The following is an 18,175-nucleotide window of genomic DNA, read 5'->3' as shown; positions in this document are numbered from 1 at the left end:
TCATTTTATTGAAACTTCTCTCGGATTAAATTGTTGTTACTGATAACATATGTTCAAAAAAGAATAGGCCTTGTTATAAAAAATAATTAGTGTTAATGATGGTACTAATCGTAAAAAATGGAACGTATGAGCACAACGTGTACGAGGAGACCCTGATGATGCCTCAGTCGGAGATGAAGACAAGGCCACACTGATGTGCCTTTGTCGAGTTAGCAGGATATGAAAAGCGACCTCGGTAACATAATCCGATACATTTGTAGGGGAACAGGAAACGATTTTCTTAATGATCATCGCCTTGAATCGATGTCAAAAATAAACGTAAAAAATTGTAAGTACTAAAGTTAGAATTCTCACTGTTCGCAAGTGGAATTCGCTATATTCATGTACATACTTTATAAAGTAGATGATCAGTTATGAAGATGAAACATTATGTATTAATATTTAAAAAAAAAATCACTTTTAAGAGATAAAGTCGTCTTTGTAAATAAGACTCTAGTAGTGGTGCGCATCGACTTCGAAATATTTAGACTTTAATTTTTTAAATATTGTTATTATTTGTACCTAATGACAACGATACGTTCGAAGTAAATATTGCAATGAGCTCTAACTTCACGATTTTTTTGACAATTTGTATTATAAAGTAACGATTCGATATAATCAAGCACGGTTCGAGTTTCAGGTTATGTAAGATTTAAGATTGTCGCCTAGATAGCGATCGTGTCTAGTTAAACCGATAGATTACCTAACATGGTCTTGGATAACTTTATTGCAGAATTAACATTAACGCAAGGTACAGGACGTTTGTTTATTTACTATAGATTTGTACATTTATAGTAAGTATTAAGCGCGTGATTCTATTGAAAGATTGATTGAGCATGACAACGATGCTGTGTGCGTGTGTTGCAAGAACGAAGCCTAAAGCCCAGATGTCAGGGCGCGGATAGTCGTATTTGCAGTTTGCAAAAAGCTCAGCGTGGGTCGACTGCACCTACTGCACTTCTAGTTTTACTGTGTCAAGAACAACGCCTCTTGTCCCTCCCCCCCGCACCGTTTCGCCATTATTTTGTCACCTGTGCTTAAATATTATATAAAACCCCATAAGGAGACACTCTATATGAGGTTAATAGTCTAAAGTGTTGTACCTAAATTAAATGAATCATATATTATAAGCGTCAAATACGTTATCAAAGGGAAAAAAAACCATTTATTAAGAGAATAATGTTAATTGAGTTGATATATCACAAAAATAACCATATAAGAATAGTATCCAAATTAATTTTCAGTATTTATTTAATTAAGTTAAAATAATACTTCTTGCAAGGTTCGCAGACTCGTTGTCCCTTGGCTTGGTTATAGTAGACGGAATGTGCAAATACCTGTTTCAATGCAATACAATACATTACAGTACCAAACGAATTTGAAACGATGACGTGAGTCCTGTTAGCAAAATACCAAATAATACACGTACTGAGATAACATAAAGATTACCGTTTTAGTGTCTGACCTTCCACGGGTCCTTGGCATACAATGATTGCGAAAGACGAAAATGAAAAGATATCGGAACATTTAAAACAGCCAAAACATGTAACATTAAAAAAAAAATCATGAAGCGAGTTACATCCCCATATTAAACCACAGTATTTTTATATCACAAATATTATGTTTAAAAGTCATCGGATATAATGGTTTCAGCGTCCATTATTCTTTTTATATAACAAACTCTGTTCCTGTTACTCTGCACACATGTTTAATTCCTCATTCATAATGTATTCACACGTGTTAATTCATTTCATATTTAAAGCTTAACAATTTTTTTAAATTAAGTTAATTGCAAGCGACTTGTACCAGATAGGTTATATTAAATGTTTTTTTTTTATTTGTTCGAGTGGTCTCTCACTTAAGTCGCACTCGATTCGTACGCTATTAACTTGTGTAAATTATACATTTAGGTGCAGCCTGCGATTGTTATAATTTACAGTTGGGCTCAACCCGTGTCTGTCTGTATCCTTGAGTCACTCAAACATGCGATTAAAGAAAACACGTTCAACACAAGAGTACGTGCACAATTTGTGGGCCAGTCGCAATTATTATCGGCGGTCCTTTGTGTGAATTCGACCTATAATTCGAAGTATCGTATTTATGGTGCTAATTATATGTTAAATTGAACACATTAGTCATATCAACGTTCCATTTGTTTAATTTTGTGAACAAAAACATTTAATCTATAATATACCTACTGTCGCCCGGTTACATACGTCTCTGGACACGACCAATTTCGAAACACATAAGTTGAATTTATATTAAATATAATAATTGTTTCACTTTATAAATAACTAGTTACCAGCGTGTGCAGGGGCAGGCAGGCGACAGGTACCCGCTGTCCTTTTCTGTACCCCTGACGTGTACACAAAAATTTATGATGATCAGTGTAGTACTTAAGACTTAAAACTGTTATACTCAAACTCACTTTCGCATTTTTAACATACCAATTTTTAGGATAATATTAAGAAAAACACATTTTGAAAACGCATTGCAGCACAAAAGGACAATGTTTTGTCTTAATAGCATTACAAGACATGTCATTTGGATAAAGAGATAGTTGACAAGAAATAATATCAACGATTTCCATTAAATCAAGTACCAACTCGAGTCGAAACAAGCTAGGTTTACATGTAGCGTACAACAATGTATAATCTTATAAAGTTTGTAAAGGCTCTTTAGGTATTAACAGTTCACCAGATGGTTTCGACATTTGTTTGAATTCAATGTGTAATAGGTTTAATAAACCTCTTATCATTAAACAACATATATTATATACTGAAAATTGTCAAAAAGACCCATTAATTTGTTTTTGAATAGTTCATTCACAATAAATTCTAGTGGTTAGAAGTTTCGAACACTTAATCGTCAAATTTTCATTTGCGAAGTTCGTGTTTATAATTAATCTACTGATCAGATTAGGTGAAGGAAAATATCGCGAGGATACCTGCATCTGCGAGCCAATCTGAAGCCGCGTGGTTGAATAAGTTCCAAACCTCCTCAAAAGAAAAGGAGGGCCTTGCCCAGAAATGGAATGTTTACAAGCTCTTACTTATTTAGAAATCTATTTCACTAAAATCATCCATATAATTGAATCGGTTATAAGGATTTAAGCGTTAAATTGTAAGTTGTGCGAGTAAATTAAACATTAATTTATGATTAAAGACTTCATATTCACATATAAAAGCAATTGGTCAAAGGTCAATCTATTGCATCCGAATATTTTGTGTATAATTACAAATAATTTGCAAACATTTATATCTTATAATGTTGTTTAAATTGTATGAGATAAATGAGAGTGATTAAAAAAACATAACTACAATAAATTATGTTTAATTGCTCGCTAATTTCGATCTCAATGTTTTTTTTAAATTATACCCAATACTGCCTGTGGTCAAAATTCGTCGATACATTTATAGACATTTTTTGTGTGAGTTAGTGTGTTTAGCTCAGCGCCTTTTGAATTATAAAAGCTTCATTTTTCCCTTATTCAGTAATTCGTTTAAGTTTACTTAGACATACATCAAGTTAGTATGACACCTTAAAAGAATAACAGGTGTGTTTAAGTGGCAAAATGCTACAGCGGCACTTATGATGCGTTCATAGATCCTTCAGCATTTCGCTGACTTGCGCGAAACAGGAATGGCAAATTCTACATCCATTTTCGAGACTAGGATTGAAAAGCGGATTTATGTACAATGAATTCCCCGAAATACTTCTAGGATATTTCTATTAGAAATATTCGTTTAATTAAAATCATGATTGCCGGAAAACTAACTAAAAAGTATTTTTTTTAGCTGTTGGCTCGGGATATTTCTAATAAATACACAAAACTACATAAATCAAAACCTGATAAAGCATTTACCGTGGAATAAAGAATCTTACATATATACGTAAACTCTGGAAATATTACAATTATTTTTTTTGGGAAGTCGAGTAATTGTAAATTGTAGTGCCATAAAATAGGTCCATTCGCTTACTCGTTAGTAGTGGTAAAAAAATTTGCTTACAAGCTTTGTTAATAGTTTAATATATTTAATTACGATATTTAACAAAAAAAACATGTAAGTAGTAACACCGACAAAAAGTTCATTTTTTGTCGGTACCATTTAGACTCTAATCCGATTGACATGACATACCTATTCAATTCTCTCTACACAAATACGTTGCTAATGGATTCCGGTTTTTCGATGAGTATACACACGTTATATAGAAATATACATGCAAAAGTTTATGCGAGTCTGGATATTTCCAAGGATTCTATATATACACTAATTATATATAAGTATATTATGTGTTCTTATATGGTATTAAGAAAATATTTAATTGTTAATGGAAAACTTCTAATCTATATTTAATACGTAATGCAAATGCGATAAACAGAGACGAAAGACGGCTTGTGAAATTTAATGTTAATAAATTTATCTCACTTAAAACAATCTAAATTTTTTATCAATAGTTTTTCTTCGCTAATAATTAAGGTAAGTTTTTTTCTTAAAATGTAACTTGGATTACTAAATAAGTCGACCAACATGTAATTAAATAAAACACCAGCGAACGTATTTCATCTGGAATACTTCGAGTAAAATCTTACTCAAAACTATGCAGTCACTGAAATTACGAGCCCATTTAACTATTATCATATTTATAGATGATACGATTTAATTTATAGCTTGTAATTTGTAAACAAGTCACTTTTTTCAAAGTCAGTACCAAAGTTGGGACTAATAAATTTTTGGGATTAGAAAAAAAAGAAATCACGAATAAACAATAAAACAGCTTAAATATTTTTAACAAAAACTCAAATAAGAAATGAGATACATTTATCTCATCTATACCAGTTAAAAATCAAGACTTTTTACACGAGTGATTTAAAAATGTATTTATTATGTTAAATATTTTTAGGAAAGCAAAGTAAACTAACGCCATCTATCTCAAGCCAGGGAAATAACTTGATCTAATGATAGTGAAAACTTATGAAGCCCTCAATAATTGTCTGCTTACCCTTGCCGAAAACCTTGCACACATCTCGTATTTATCGTACTGGCATTTTTTATATTATTGCAACAAATGTACCTATCAAGCGGAGGGCCGGCCCCGCCGTATAGATTAACTATCGCAATGGTTTAAGAGGCTTTAATTTGGGAGCGACATCGCAACAAAAATCAAGATTACGACAATGATAGAAATAAAAATAGCTAGCAAAAAGGTCTTAAAGAAGAAGAGAAAATCAAAGAGTATGTTAAAAATCACGTCTACAACTTCCAACTCATATAAACGCTAAGAAAACCAATTCTGACGCGCCGACCTTCTTTTCTGTTTTTTTTTGTTTGTAATCGAACTTCAGTCGCCTTAATCAAATGTTATCTTTGCCTTTCGTACCTTGACTTAAATAAAAATAACGTATGTGTCAATGTAACTTATTTAATAATATATATAAATACAGGATTAGAACTATAGCATTTTTGAAGAACTAAAAATGATTTAATAATAAAGTCATTATAGATCCTCGTTTAATTATTTATTATCGGCGTGAATTAGTGTATCTGAGGCGACTAAGAGTAAAGACAGACAAATAATACAAATTAGATTATATTTGTTATTTTTTTTAATTAGATGAGCAGAAATTTCGGAAATAGTTTCGGAAAAGTAGAATAGAACTGACAAACTCAACTCGTGGGTGTTGTACGTGCTAGAAAGCAAAAATTTGCTGAGCGCAACTAACTCATCAGCTATTATTGAGCACTAGGAATTCAATACTAGTAGTTTGTTACAAGTTTGCCAAAGCCTTTTTTTATAAACCTAGCCCCAATAAACGGAATAAAGGTAAGAGATTTTTGTATGAAATGCAATGCTTCGATGGCTAAAACGTAAACAATTTTCTCAGTATTTTCCATTCGTAATTAACTGATAACGTGACATATCTGACTGATGACTGACAGTATTTTTTATCACTTTAGTGTTTTCTTTGAAGGAATTCGTTTCGTAACCAATTAATAACTTCGGTTAGGCAAGCAGTTAACTAAATTAGATGATTCATTTTTAAAAATAAATTAATGATTATTATTTTTGTTAATGGGATTACTAATAGCTGCTCCCTAATTAGGATATTACTAATGACTAATTGAAGATTGAAAATGATGATTGATTCGTGTTTCAATTACATGTTAGTTATGTTAGCCAAATTATGAATATACATATATAAATTATAACAAGTGATATCGTAAACTATGTTTAAACTAAGATGAAATTTAATCTCACACGCGAGAGAGAGGTAGTTATAGGTAGTCCCATCTAAGTATCTAGTGCAAATCAGAAATGATACCAATATCTCATTTTGCATTTGAGTTACGAATATTTATATGACTAGTCCGGCACTAATAATACTCCGGATTAATATACGAATCGTGTGTTACCTATTGTATGGTTTGATGCCAGAAACCTTCACACGAGTGGCAACAACATCTGCACAAAATTTAATGCAATCGAATAAATGATGCTGGAACGTGTAATATGAATAACGTAACTATATATTGTATATACATTTATGAATAGCTTTACAAACACATACAACTATGTTCATATATCATGTTCTGACGAAACTCGAGAATCAGTTGTAGATGACAGTTTCTATTAGATTTTAAATTGAATGTTAATAATCTCTTTATTGGTCGTTGAGGAGGTAGACAAGACACCCTTGGTGAAAAAGAAAAACGATTTCTCGCTTTTTGATTAAAAAAAAGGACAATTGAATTTAATTGCGTGCGATTTGTCAAATGAGAGTAATCTCTAATTAAAACTTAAAACTACTTGGCCGATTATTTTTATTTTTATGATTATTTTATTTCATTCTATTATGAGCGCCATCTGTCGTAGAGTAGCAAAACTAAAATGATATAAGTGGAGAGGCATCTTATGTTATTTGTCGATAGATGGCGTTTTGTTGAAAAAAAAATCTAAATATATTTAGAAACTTAACTATTGTTCATGTTATTAGTGCCAAAAAAGTAGAGGTATATGCTCAAATATAATATTTTGATTAAAACATGCAGGGAAACGTTGATGCGGCTATTTAATAATACATAAGTCGAATCATCAAAAGCAAGGTTATATTAAATACCTGTCACGTTCTCTGCTACGGCTGCGCTTTCTGTACGACTCCTCCCTGGTCCCGTCATCGAGGCGCCGTCTCTTTGCCTCGTAAGATCTTGACCTCGAATGTGACGCGTAATGCTTCCTACGAGTGCGCGGCATCTGCAAATCATGTCACGAATGTCATTTCCAGTCCAACGCCACGATTGGTTCCCATATGTACACCATGAATAATGGTCATTAATGTTAGCCAGTATGTATGCAGTTGTTAAACAATATAACAACTGCCTTACAAGTTAAATGGCAATGTTTATGATAGAAGGCAGAAAAACAAAGCATTTCCAAAAACATTTAGCTGCTTTTTTAAACAAGTTTATGATGATGATATTTTTTAGAAAATGCAGTCAGGATTCACCAATTGTTAACAATCCCATCAGTATTTCTACTATCAAACATTAGTAAATTTCAATACATGTCTCTAATTTATTATGTTTGCGGAGCAAATGATTAGTAATAAACAAAAAAATCTATATAAGTCCAAAGCTTTAATTAACTAGGATATAATTTGAAATTAGGTTTTTTTTAATATTATAAGAAAACAAATTTAATGTAAACCATATTATTTATTTTTTATACTCGAATATGAATTAATATGAATTAACTGATGATTAAAACATCATAATGGAATGAAATATATATTTACAATGTATTATTTATATATTTGTATATTAAGTTTATTCAATCATATTAATGAAATGTTTCGGCTAAACCACCTTTGTTTTCAATTACATCTGCATTACAAAATAGCACTTTCACACAATGCTAATTTTGGTGTTTGGTAAAATAAATAATTAATGTTTCTTACTTTCAAATTCTAATTGTAGATAATTAACAACAATAAAAAAGAAAATTACTGTTTTTACTTTTTTAATCGCACATCTTGGAGAAAGATTTAATTAAAACTCAGATTTACTTCTTTGTATGATAACATTTAATATGAAAAAAATTATCAATTTAAAATAATTTCATTTAAATACATATATTTGTATGTATCCCATGTCATACTATTTTATCTACTAAACATATTGATTTACTTGTATGAACTAAGTAAAATTTTAATATATTTTTTCCTTGTGACATGTAAACATGGACTAAAATGAGAAATAGCTTTGGTAATAGTAAACTTGTTAATTTTAATTATGCTGCTTCATGAAAATTTTGTTATTTTACAATTTAATTATCTATTAAAAAAGGAATACAAGAATAAGAATGATTTCAGATCGCAAGTATCACATTTTCTATTATTATTATTATTTTATTGAAAATGCTTGACAATTTAAAGCACCTGAGTCTAGTTTCCTTTTAAACGGACTTTAAAAAAAGGAAGTTATTCATGTTATTTGATTATTAAATATTTATTTAAATTAATGTGCAGAAAATTCAACTAACTGTAGCAAGATAAAAAAAATAGAAAGTAAATAATATTGTAACATGCAATCGGATATACTAGTCATTATTGTATGATGCACTGCTACACACAAGTTTACTGACGAGAATCATGATTAAATTTGAATTGTTGTTGTTGGTTTGTTAAAATTGCCAAAAAAAGTTATAGTAACCCATAGATATGTTATTATGTTTAGAAAAAATGTTTTAGTGCATAAAGTCACTTCTAAAACACTTGTATTTGTACCAGCCATACATATTAAATATTTTTGGTATTGACTATCCACAGGACATTATTTTCATTAATGTGGAATGACATAGAGATTTTCAATATTTTTTTTTGTTGTACTATAATTCACTTGTAGTTAAGAAAAAAACTGTCATATGCATTGCAAATTTATTTGTAGTAAATTGGCATTATGTGAAAGTATTTTATTATATGAAGCCATTCCAGTAAAAGAATCATGCATATTATGTACAGTTGCTAAATATTGTCTATTACATCAATGTTCAGATTTAGTTTAAAACAAAAAGGAAAGTACTGCAGGTACTTCCACTTACCATAGAAAGGATACCAAAACTCGTATCCAAGCAGTAAAAGCTGAAAAACATTAAACTTTTTAGACCACAAGTAATTGGTCAAAACATTGGTGTTATATACTAATAAACCCACATGCATGGAATAATTCCGTAATTGTAGTTGTCTTTACTGGCTGTTTTTAAACCACAAATTCCAACATTATTAATTATTTTTAAATATTTATTTTATCGACTGACTGACTTTCTAAATATGAAGTATAGTTTTGTTTCCTTTTGCTTATAAATTATTAATACAGTAATATTGTTAAGATCATTTTAAGAAATAAGTACTGTCGGGTGATAAGTTTGTATGCTTCTCACCAGCTGTAATATTGTAACACGTAGAACGTAATATAAGGATTACTAATATATCAAAAATCTGAATTTGTTTAAAAAAGCCATTTCCTTCCGTGTCCAAAATTAAGTTCCTAGAATAACTTAATATCAAAACATCCCATGCTGCGTAAACTAGATGTCACTATAAGTTATTTACATGCTGACGCCATGTTCTTTCTACGGGTCGAGGAAGCCCTACATACGCTAAAGAGAAAAAGATCTAGGAATTTAATCAGACTTACCCTCAATTCACGTAAATATTTCAATTTACACCAAAGTAGTTGAGTAAAATTAGTAAGACAATTCCAAGTTCGCGATGCAGAACCCTGAAGAATGCTTCTCCGTAATAGAGGCCCGAACATCGATCCAATTGCAAGACAGCCAATACTTATTTGTTGGCAACACTGCTTTGGCGTAAACTTAGCCAAAACAGCTTCCTGCCGAGAAATAAATTTATCACCATATAATTACAAAATTTAGTAAAATAAAATAAAATTTCAAAAAGATATTGTAATTGAACATAATAGTTCACGTTATATAAATTTTTAAATCATAATAATAAATTTCTTATAGTTACGTCAAAAACTGTTTAAAAAGAGGATATGGTATTACCATTCGAAGAAACCAACAGTTCTGCCAACGTTCAGAACGTTTCGTTCAAAAACGTAGAAATGTTATTAAAAGAAGTAGAACTGAAAGTATTCTACAAATAATTATTATTCAATAATATTAGAAAGATTTCATGATTTTAAAAAATCTTTTATTTTTACTGAAGTTTCGAATATACAGCTGCAGAATATTTTTGGAACGCTTCGATACGATATTTTTATTAGTGGTTTGTTATCTATTTGTAAGAAAAAAAGCGGTAAACTAAAATTACACGAGCAAGCTGCACTAGCTCTAGATTGATTAGCAAAAATCTTATATATCCGATTATTTAATAAGTTGATGGTAATATATGATAAATGATTTCCCACCAAAACTGTGTATTTATAATGTATGTAGGTGTATTATCTATTTTAAATGTGGGTTTTATCAAAAATTTCACCGAATTATTTAAATAAGAGAAAGAGTTTATAGAAAGAGAATAGTTTTTCAACGAAACTAGCTATTCACTTACGTATATAATACATCTCCGCCAGGGAACCCATTCAGATCTTAGATAATGTTTTGAAATAAAATTGTATACGATAATTACGTCTTTACCCAGATTAGTAAAATAAAAAATATAAATGATTGTCAAGTATGTTTTTACAATAAGTATATTTTAACTACATTTTATTTTATCTAATCAAATAATGTAATATTATCGTCGATAGCTGTGAAGAATAAAAAATATCTTGATTTGTACCTATTCTATCATTACAATCAATAATAATAATCGTTTAGTCAAAATTATCTAATTTTATATAATTTTTAGTGTAACATTATACCATTATTTGTTAGTGTATAAATATTTCAGAGCAAATCTATAATTATGTCTAAATAAGTCTTAAAAATATAGATATAAGTAATATTTCAAAATAAAGTAAAGCTGTATAGTGTGATTCTATGTGTATGTATATGAGTTTAAAGGTGAATTTAATCTCAATTTAGAATCATAATAGATTTATCTTAGAATTAAAAAACTAATACTGATAAGCATATGATCAGCATTGAAGACATAAATTGGGTATACTAAAAATTAAAAATGTATTATCGTTGTTTTAGGGGTTTGTATTAGGGTTGGATATCGGAATCTAATTTATATCAAAATATATTTTTTTTATTTAAACACAGCGCGCTGAGTTTTTTTTAGATAAACACGCTAAAATAATAACTTAGGTATGTTGGAAATAATAGACTCAATTTAAATATATCCTTTCACATGGATGATTATTTTATTAATATTATTATTATTGTAACAAAAAAAAAACGCATTAATTTACTTACCAAAAAACAAATTGTATTTATATCAAAGTATGAATAAAACAGACAAAGAAATCTTAGTTTTCTCATTTAGTAGCTGTGTATTGTAGCCTCACCACATTTTCACTGAACAATAATCTTATTAGTTTTACTAGATGCTAATGTACGCGATAAGATACTACATGCAATTTAAACTAAGATATATTTTTTCATCTAATCTAACTTTTACAGATAACGTATAAAAATTAAATGGTTATTCTTATATTATCTATTTGAGAATATCAGAATTGAATAACTATATTTAGAAATTTTATCTCAAATTTAAATCAATCTTACGTATCAATTTCCATTTATTTAGTTATATTGATTATTAATTGTCTCATTTTCAATTTCTCAGTCTCATAAAACAAAATGAAATGTGATTCCCGAAGCACCGATCTCAACGCGAGCGAAGCGATAAACTAAATAAACAGAATAAAGTAGTAAGTATATTAGTATTACTATGAGAAAAAAAACAACACTATTTCAATATAATAATAAATATAACACACCTACATAAACCTTGCCATTTCTTAATAACCAATGACTAATATATATATTAGGTAATTTTTATGAAAGTTACATAATTAGTTATATAATTATATTTTAAAAGTTAGTTACAACAAGTTGCAATTTTCTTGCGGACGTAGTCAGAGATATAACTAGTATCATAAATTCATACGTTATGATAATAGGACTAACCGTAATAATATTGCTATCTCTAATTTTTGTCAACAAGCGGTTTTGTTTGGTTGGAATAATTTTCTAAAAGCGAATGTCCGACATGTAGCGAAAAATACCTACAGTTACTTGAATACAGCGCTCACATAATAATATTGTAGGTTTTTTTTCGTTAATTAATAGTATAAAGAACTATTGATTACATATTTTAAACAATACCTTATATCTTTTTTTTGTAAATAACTTTTTATGACCTAATAAAAACACATAAGTATGTTTAATATATTATTTTTAAAAATATAATTTATTTAATTATGAATCTAGTAAAGCACATTGATGAGTTATATGAAACATAATACAAATATATGATTTATTAGTGCTGTAGGTACGTTTCCTAAAAAGTTTATTAATACTTAAATCACAATTGCTATTTTATCAAGCAAGGCTCTTAAGTGAGTGTTCCATATCTTCCAAGCAAAAACCTTTTAAATGATAGTACCAAAAGACGAGCAGGCCTGGCGGGAATCAGCTGATCGGTATTGCGCAGTGCGCAAATATAGGGTGAGGGGAGCGAGGGGTGGAAGAGCTATGGGGTGTGCGGCGGCGCCCGGCCAGTCGCGCGCCTCCGCGGCCCACCCCGACCACACCGCGTACCTCGCCGACTGCTCGCCACGCGGCTTATTCTACCGACCACATTGACTTAAAAGAAAGCCCACTTTCCGAACGACCAGGACCATCAGCACGATCTCGCTCAATGATTTACCTGTGATATTCGTACAAGCAAACGACACCGCAAGTCATGCGGGCACGGAAAATACCGCGAGCCGCCTCGCAGTCTCCCGCTCTTCCGTGCCGAGCACATACTTTTACATTATGAGAGACATTCAGAGCGTACCTGACACATGTACAAAAATTTTCGATATGTCAATTCAAGAGGTGAACGGTAAGGGACCTAAAAAAAGGAAAAAGTCATTGGAACAAATCTGTGATAACGAGGGGCAACGTGCGGAGTTGAATGAGAATGCGAGAGAGGAAAATGAGGAAGGAAGTGAAAAGAATGCTGGTCCGAGATCTAGTCGTGCGGAGGTCGGAGAAGGCGTGGAGCTGCTGCATTGGCGCGATATGCCGAAGCACCTGCAGTTCAACCCTTACGTGCTGACTGGCTACCGTCCGCTGCAGAGCTGGGGCGGTTGCGTACGCAGTCTCTTTTATTTCCACAATGAGACGATTAATATTCTTACACATGGTAAGTAAAAACCTATCAGATTAACTCATAGTAAATTTACGCGCCAACTCGCAGAGCAATAAAATTGGGTTCATTACATTTACGGTAGTTTTAATAGAAAATGGCTTGGGGCAATAAAATATCAATAAAATAATAATAAAACGTGACACGTGATAATAAAATATAAAAATGACGTAATTACAATGCAAGTAAATTTTATTATATAAGATAAACCCATTTTATTGCAATCAACCAAAACTTTGACTCTGGAATATATTCTTACCTTACAATTACATTTCTCAATTAGAAAAAAACTACTTTTTAGGAAATTGGAAAACGATTTTATTTTGTTACTCATGGAAATTATTGTGCAATACATTAAAAACATATAGTAAGTGCATTACAATGCCGAGACTGAATGAAGAATGCCAACGACTATTAGCACATAATAGTGTAGGACGCCGGAATTAAGGGGTAGAGTTAAACGTTTAATTTTTTTAATATGGTTTCTTCTAATGTATAAGTACATAATTATAAATTATACGCAAAATTGTAAAAATAAACTAAAATGAGGGTTGAAGTAATTCCGTTCTTTGTTCAAGGATATTTGTAACTAAAAGCCTACCACGGCGAAGGGTTGATCCCCTCATTTTATTTAGTACCCAAAGTTATTGGCACCATTATTCTCTCATTACGTTACAATTTTGAAGCAAAGTCTCATACGCATTTTTTGTCAATAACGTGCTTAATTAATATATTTAAAAAGTAGGTATATTATTTTCTTATATATAAAAAAATATTTTTTTTTTAAATATAGTAAATTAATAGTTATAGCTGACATTAAAAACGAAAGTTTCCGTGATACAATACCATCATATTTCCAGAAATAGTGATTTCAGTGTTTTCCATTTTTAAAATTGCAACGATCTTGTAACTGCACGCTACAATTAAATTTATTGAACGCAAGTAGCGATAGGGACAACGACGACGCATCGTAGTACAAACTTTTACAATGTTGTAAATATTCAATACAGAAAATTATGTATTATAGCCATATATTTAAATAATATATTCCTTCGATAATTAAAACCGGTATTTAAAACCGGTTAGCAACTATAGTGAATATGTATAGTTGTATATATATCATAAATCTACACAGACGTGTTGGTCCATGCCTTTAATTTAGATCTCTGCAGGGGATTATTGGGCTTCGGGGGATTCTGCATAGCTAGGCTGATCTGTGTGGCCTGTGCTTGTGATGGGGTCACTTTATGGATCTCCAATTTATGGTCGTAGTCCAGATTTTCTTTGATAGTCGCCGATTGCGCCCTCTTCACCAGTATGCGGCCATGTTTTCACAGTTGTTGTTAGCGAGTCGTAATTTAACAACCATTTTTTTATACTAAAAAAAAGTGTTTTTACTAATGCTTTGGCGTTATAATTATTATACTCTAAACAGAAAAAATCAACCTGAATTAATTGGTTGATCCGCAGTTCTCAGAAATTACCGTAAACTCTTTCTTTCAACAGTCCATTTGCGCTCAGAAAGTTAAGATGGTGTTCGTTTCGTTAAATTGTATTGTGTAACTCAACAATAAAACCTTGCTGGCTTGCTTGCAGTCTTGGAAATGAATTTGCTTCTAAAATACTACACTACGACTACCTACACTTTATTTTCATAGGTACTAACTTGTTCAATTACGATTATTAAAAACCCAACTGCCCCGTTAGTAACGTGGCTATATTAACAGTCTGCAGATACAGAGATCCTAAGTTCAAACTGTGTTGGACCAATATAAGTTATAGATTGTTTTCCGTGCCAAATATTATATTGCCGTATTTCGGAAAGCACGTAAAGACTTTAGTCCTTGGACTTTCGTCACGGTTTGTTGTGCCATCGGTGGTCATGCCATTTGTGCCATAATTTATTTTCACACAAGAATAATAGAGGAAATGACAAAGTTAACACAATATTTGTTACTGTTTAACTAGTTACGTTTGCTACAGTCGGCAGACGAAAAAAAAGCTAATTTACATAATTAAAATTAATTTTACAATTTAACCTATTGTACAACCTATTCGATGTAAGCTTATACAATATATATATACAATAAATAATATAATAATGGTGAAAAAGTTATAATAAAGAAAGTTATTTCTACATTGCAATTTAGCATTCCCGTTAAATGCACATTATTGTTCGGTTCGAGGGAAATCTACGTCAGCCATCTTCTTGGAGAATGTTTGCGTAACTAACTCTTCGTTTTGCTGTGTTGTAGTAATATCAATTTAAAAAAGAAACACTACAATAGAATATACTCATATAATCAAAAAAAAAAACAATGACACAATGATTAATAACCTAATAACCTATGTACTGTAGGAAAATGGATTTGACAGGCATTTATGTTTGGCAGCCAGCCGGTCGCCAAAATTCTCACTTATATTGTTCGAATAGGTAAAGCTTAAACATTTATAATAACGTATTCAGATATACAATTATACACAAAACTAAAACATACAAATGTTCATGTAACTATGCTACCAATCCAGATGAAACAGCATCGTTTATGCCGAGATTATATTGCGCGGCGAGTCTCTGGTAATCCATTATTTATGACATTTCGCTGTATTGATATTAATTCTGTTTATATATTTTCATTTACTTAGTAAAACTGTTTATGACCTATATTATATATGAAATTATATTCTATGGCTTTCCGTATAGAAGATAAACAAAAATAAATAAATAAAATTGTCATATTACTCGGTAATAACCGGAAAACATTTCGTTATGGTTTATATAAATCATCATTGTATATTTTTAAAAACATTAAACATTTAAAAGAAAATTCGTTGAATTTAAATTGTAAATGTCGACTAAATTTTAACATTTACCGTGTTATTTACATCGAATTCGTAACAAAATTGTTTGTAATAAAGAAAAGAATTATAACGGATAAGATGAATTCCGAAGAAACTATATTATGTGCAATATTATCTATCAATCAATCAAAACTCACACCGAGCCGCCAAAGTTAGAAACTTGAAATTAGGAAGTAATACGGCCTTAATAACGTAGGGAATACAGTTAATGGATCTGACTGAATTTAACGATTAATAGAGCGACATAAGTGAAGAAATCATTGCTACATTACAGTTAAATTTTGCATCCCATACAAGTCGTTTGAATAATTATTATTCATCAGTTTAACTATTCTTATTACATTATGTATAAGTTCATGTATATATATATATATATATATATATATATATATATATGTGCATGTGTAGTAAAGAATAAAAATAAAAAGATAAACTACAAAATATTTACATTACAATTTAAGAACAGATATAAATCATGACGGTCTGGAGAGGGTGGCAAGTACGCTCGCCACATTTAAACTTGGAATCGAAATTTTGATTTTCGGGCTAAAAATTGCCAAAATATCTGGGTCTTATTAAGATATTTTATTGCACTATATGTATTACTAGAAGAGTTCTCTAACTGCAAACGGGATGAAGATTATTTGGAAATAGAAACATATATTTGTGGCAACTGTTCAGCATTTTTCACCATGGCTCTCAACCTTACCCTGTATCTCTGCGTAGCGTTCTAAATTAAGATTCGTGCACGTTCTCAGAGAACCAAAGTTGGTTCATTGGGATTCTTGCCATTATCATAACTAAATTAAAACTAAACTAAAAATAATCTATCTAAATCCAGAAGGTACAAAAAGGGCAGAAATCTGGATAGTGATAAGAGCCCTTTTTATTGTTTAAGGGAACTTGGACAAAAGATATTGTGATATATAATAGTGGCCGTTCACAAGAACATCTGTGCTCAAAGCACAGCAGCGTTATAATCTGTCAGTATTTGTTGTCTAAAAGTATTGGCAGATTTTTATTCATGGTGAGAGAAATGTCTTCACATCCATGTAATAGTGTGTCAATTAAAAATATCGTAATTTAATTAAAACTATATTTTAAGCTCCAATTAGAAGTGTTTGCCACATTTCGATAGTTACGTTTTTATTTTATTTTAATCTAGAAACATACATAATAATTTATATATTTTAATATGGAATGTTTATAAAACATCCTTTTGTATTTTCTTATAATATTAATAATATTTAACAAATATACTAATAATAACTCAGTTTATACCGTGGTTTTTAGTTTCTATTATTATTAAAGTAATTGTTTAACCTAATTTGTTAATACTATAATAAATTTATTGGTAAATGTACGCTTACAGTTTAAATTAAAAAAGAAATATAACAACATGGTGATTCTATGAGAAAGGGACATATAATCATTGTCAATTTCAGTAATGAGCCGATTACTCATGAATTATTCGCTGCTACGGTGCTTCGGTCAGCGTGAGTGCACTGGTCTAGCGTAATTGTATGAACAAACGAAATTATAAGCCACAAGTTTGTCATTTAAATAATATAAGTACGATTGGTAAATTGTATTCTTTTGTTTATGAAATACATAATGGTCCGGAAACTTCAAAGGGACAATTTGCTAGTCCGCCTACCACCGCCCATAGACATTCGCACTGTAGAAAATATTAACCGTACCTCACATGAACCAACCTTGAAAACTAAGATGTTATGTCCCTTGTACCTGTTACACTGACTCACTTATACTTTAAACCGCAAAACAACAATACTAAGTATTGCTGTTTGGTGGTAGAATATGTACCTACCCAGACGGGCTTGCACAAAGCCCTATCACCAAGTTCTATTCTATTAACAGATATTGTTTCATACTTTTAGTATATTTATATCCACTAAGCAAGTCTTTTTTCCATAAAAAGCAAAA

General features: G+C 30.6%; 2 protein-coding genes across 3 annotated transcripts in view; one reads left to right on the top strand and one right to left on the bottom strand.

Moving 5' to 3' along the window:
• The window catches only part of LOC125067307 (serine/threonine-protein kinase Doa), a 54,019-nt gene extending 44,147 nt beyond the window's left edge, over window positions 1-9,872 (bottom strand). Inside the window, exons 1-3 of one of the 2 annotated variants that reach the window (XM_047675834.1) lie at window positions 9,735-9,858; window positions 9,139-9,178; window positions 7,160-7,293 (exon numbers count right to left, since the gene is read on the bottom strand). In XM_047675834.1, the coding sequence (XP_047531790.1) occupies window positions 7,160-7,293; window positions 9,139-9,141 (137 nt within the window). In that variant the 5' untranslated portion in view covers window positions 9,142-9,178; window positions 9,735-9,858. Of the gene's footprint in view, window positions 1-7,159; window positions 7,294-9,138; window positions 9,179-9,734 lie in introns of both variants that reach the window. The other variant, XM_047675830.1, reaches the window with a different exon arrangement.
• A 2,855-nt stretch (window positions 9,873-12,727) lies between these two features.
• The window catches only part of LOC125067309 (progestin and adipoQ receptor family member 4), a 68,851-nt gene continuing 63,403 nt past the window's right edge, over window positions 12,728-18,175 (top strand). The window contains exon 1 of the mRNA XM_047675839.1: window positions 12,728-13,366. Coding sequence (XP_047531795.1) covers window positions 12,994-13,366 — 373 coding nt within the window. The 5' untranslated portion in view covers window positions 12,728-12,993. The remainder of the gene's footprint in view (window positions 13,367-18,175) is intronic.

The sequence above is a fragment of the Vanessa atalanta genome, chromosome 11 (genome assembly GCF_905147765.1).
Source record: "Vanessa atalanta chromosome 11, ilVanAtal1.2, whole genome shotgun sequence".
NCBI classification, from domain to species: Eukaryota; Metazoa; Arthropoda; class Insecta; order Lepidoptera; family Nymphalidae; genus Vanessa; species Vanessa atalanta.
This window is presented reverse-complemented; position numbering and strand designations above follow the sequence as displayed.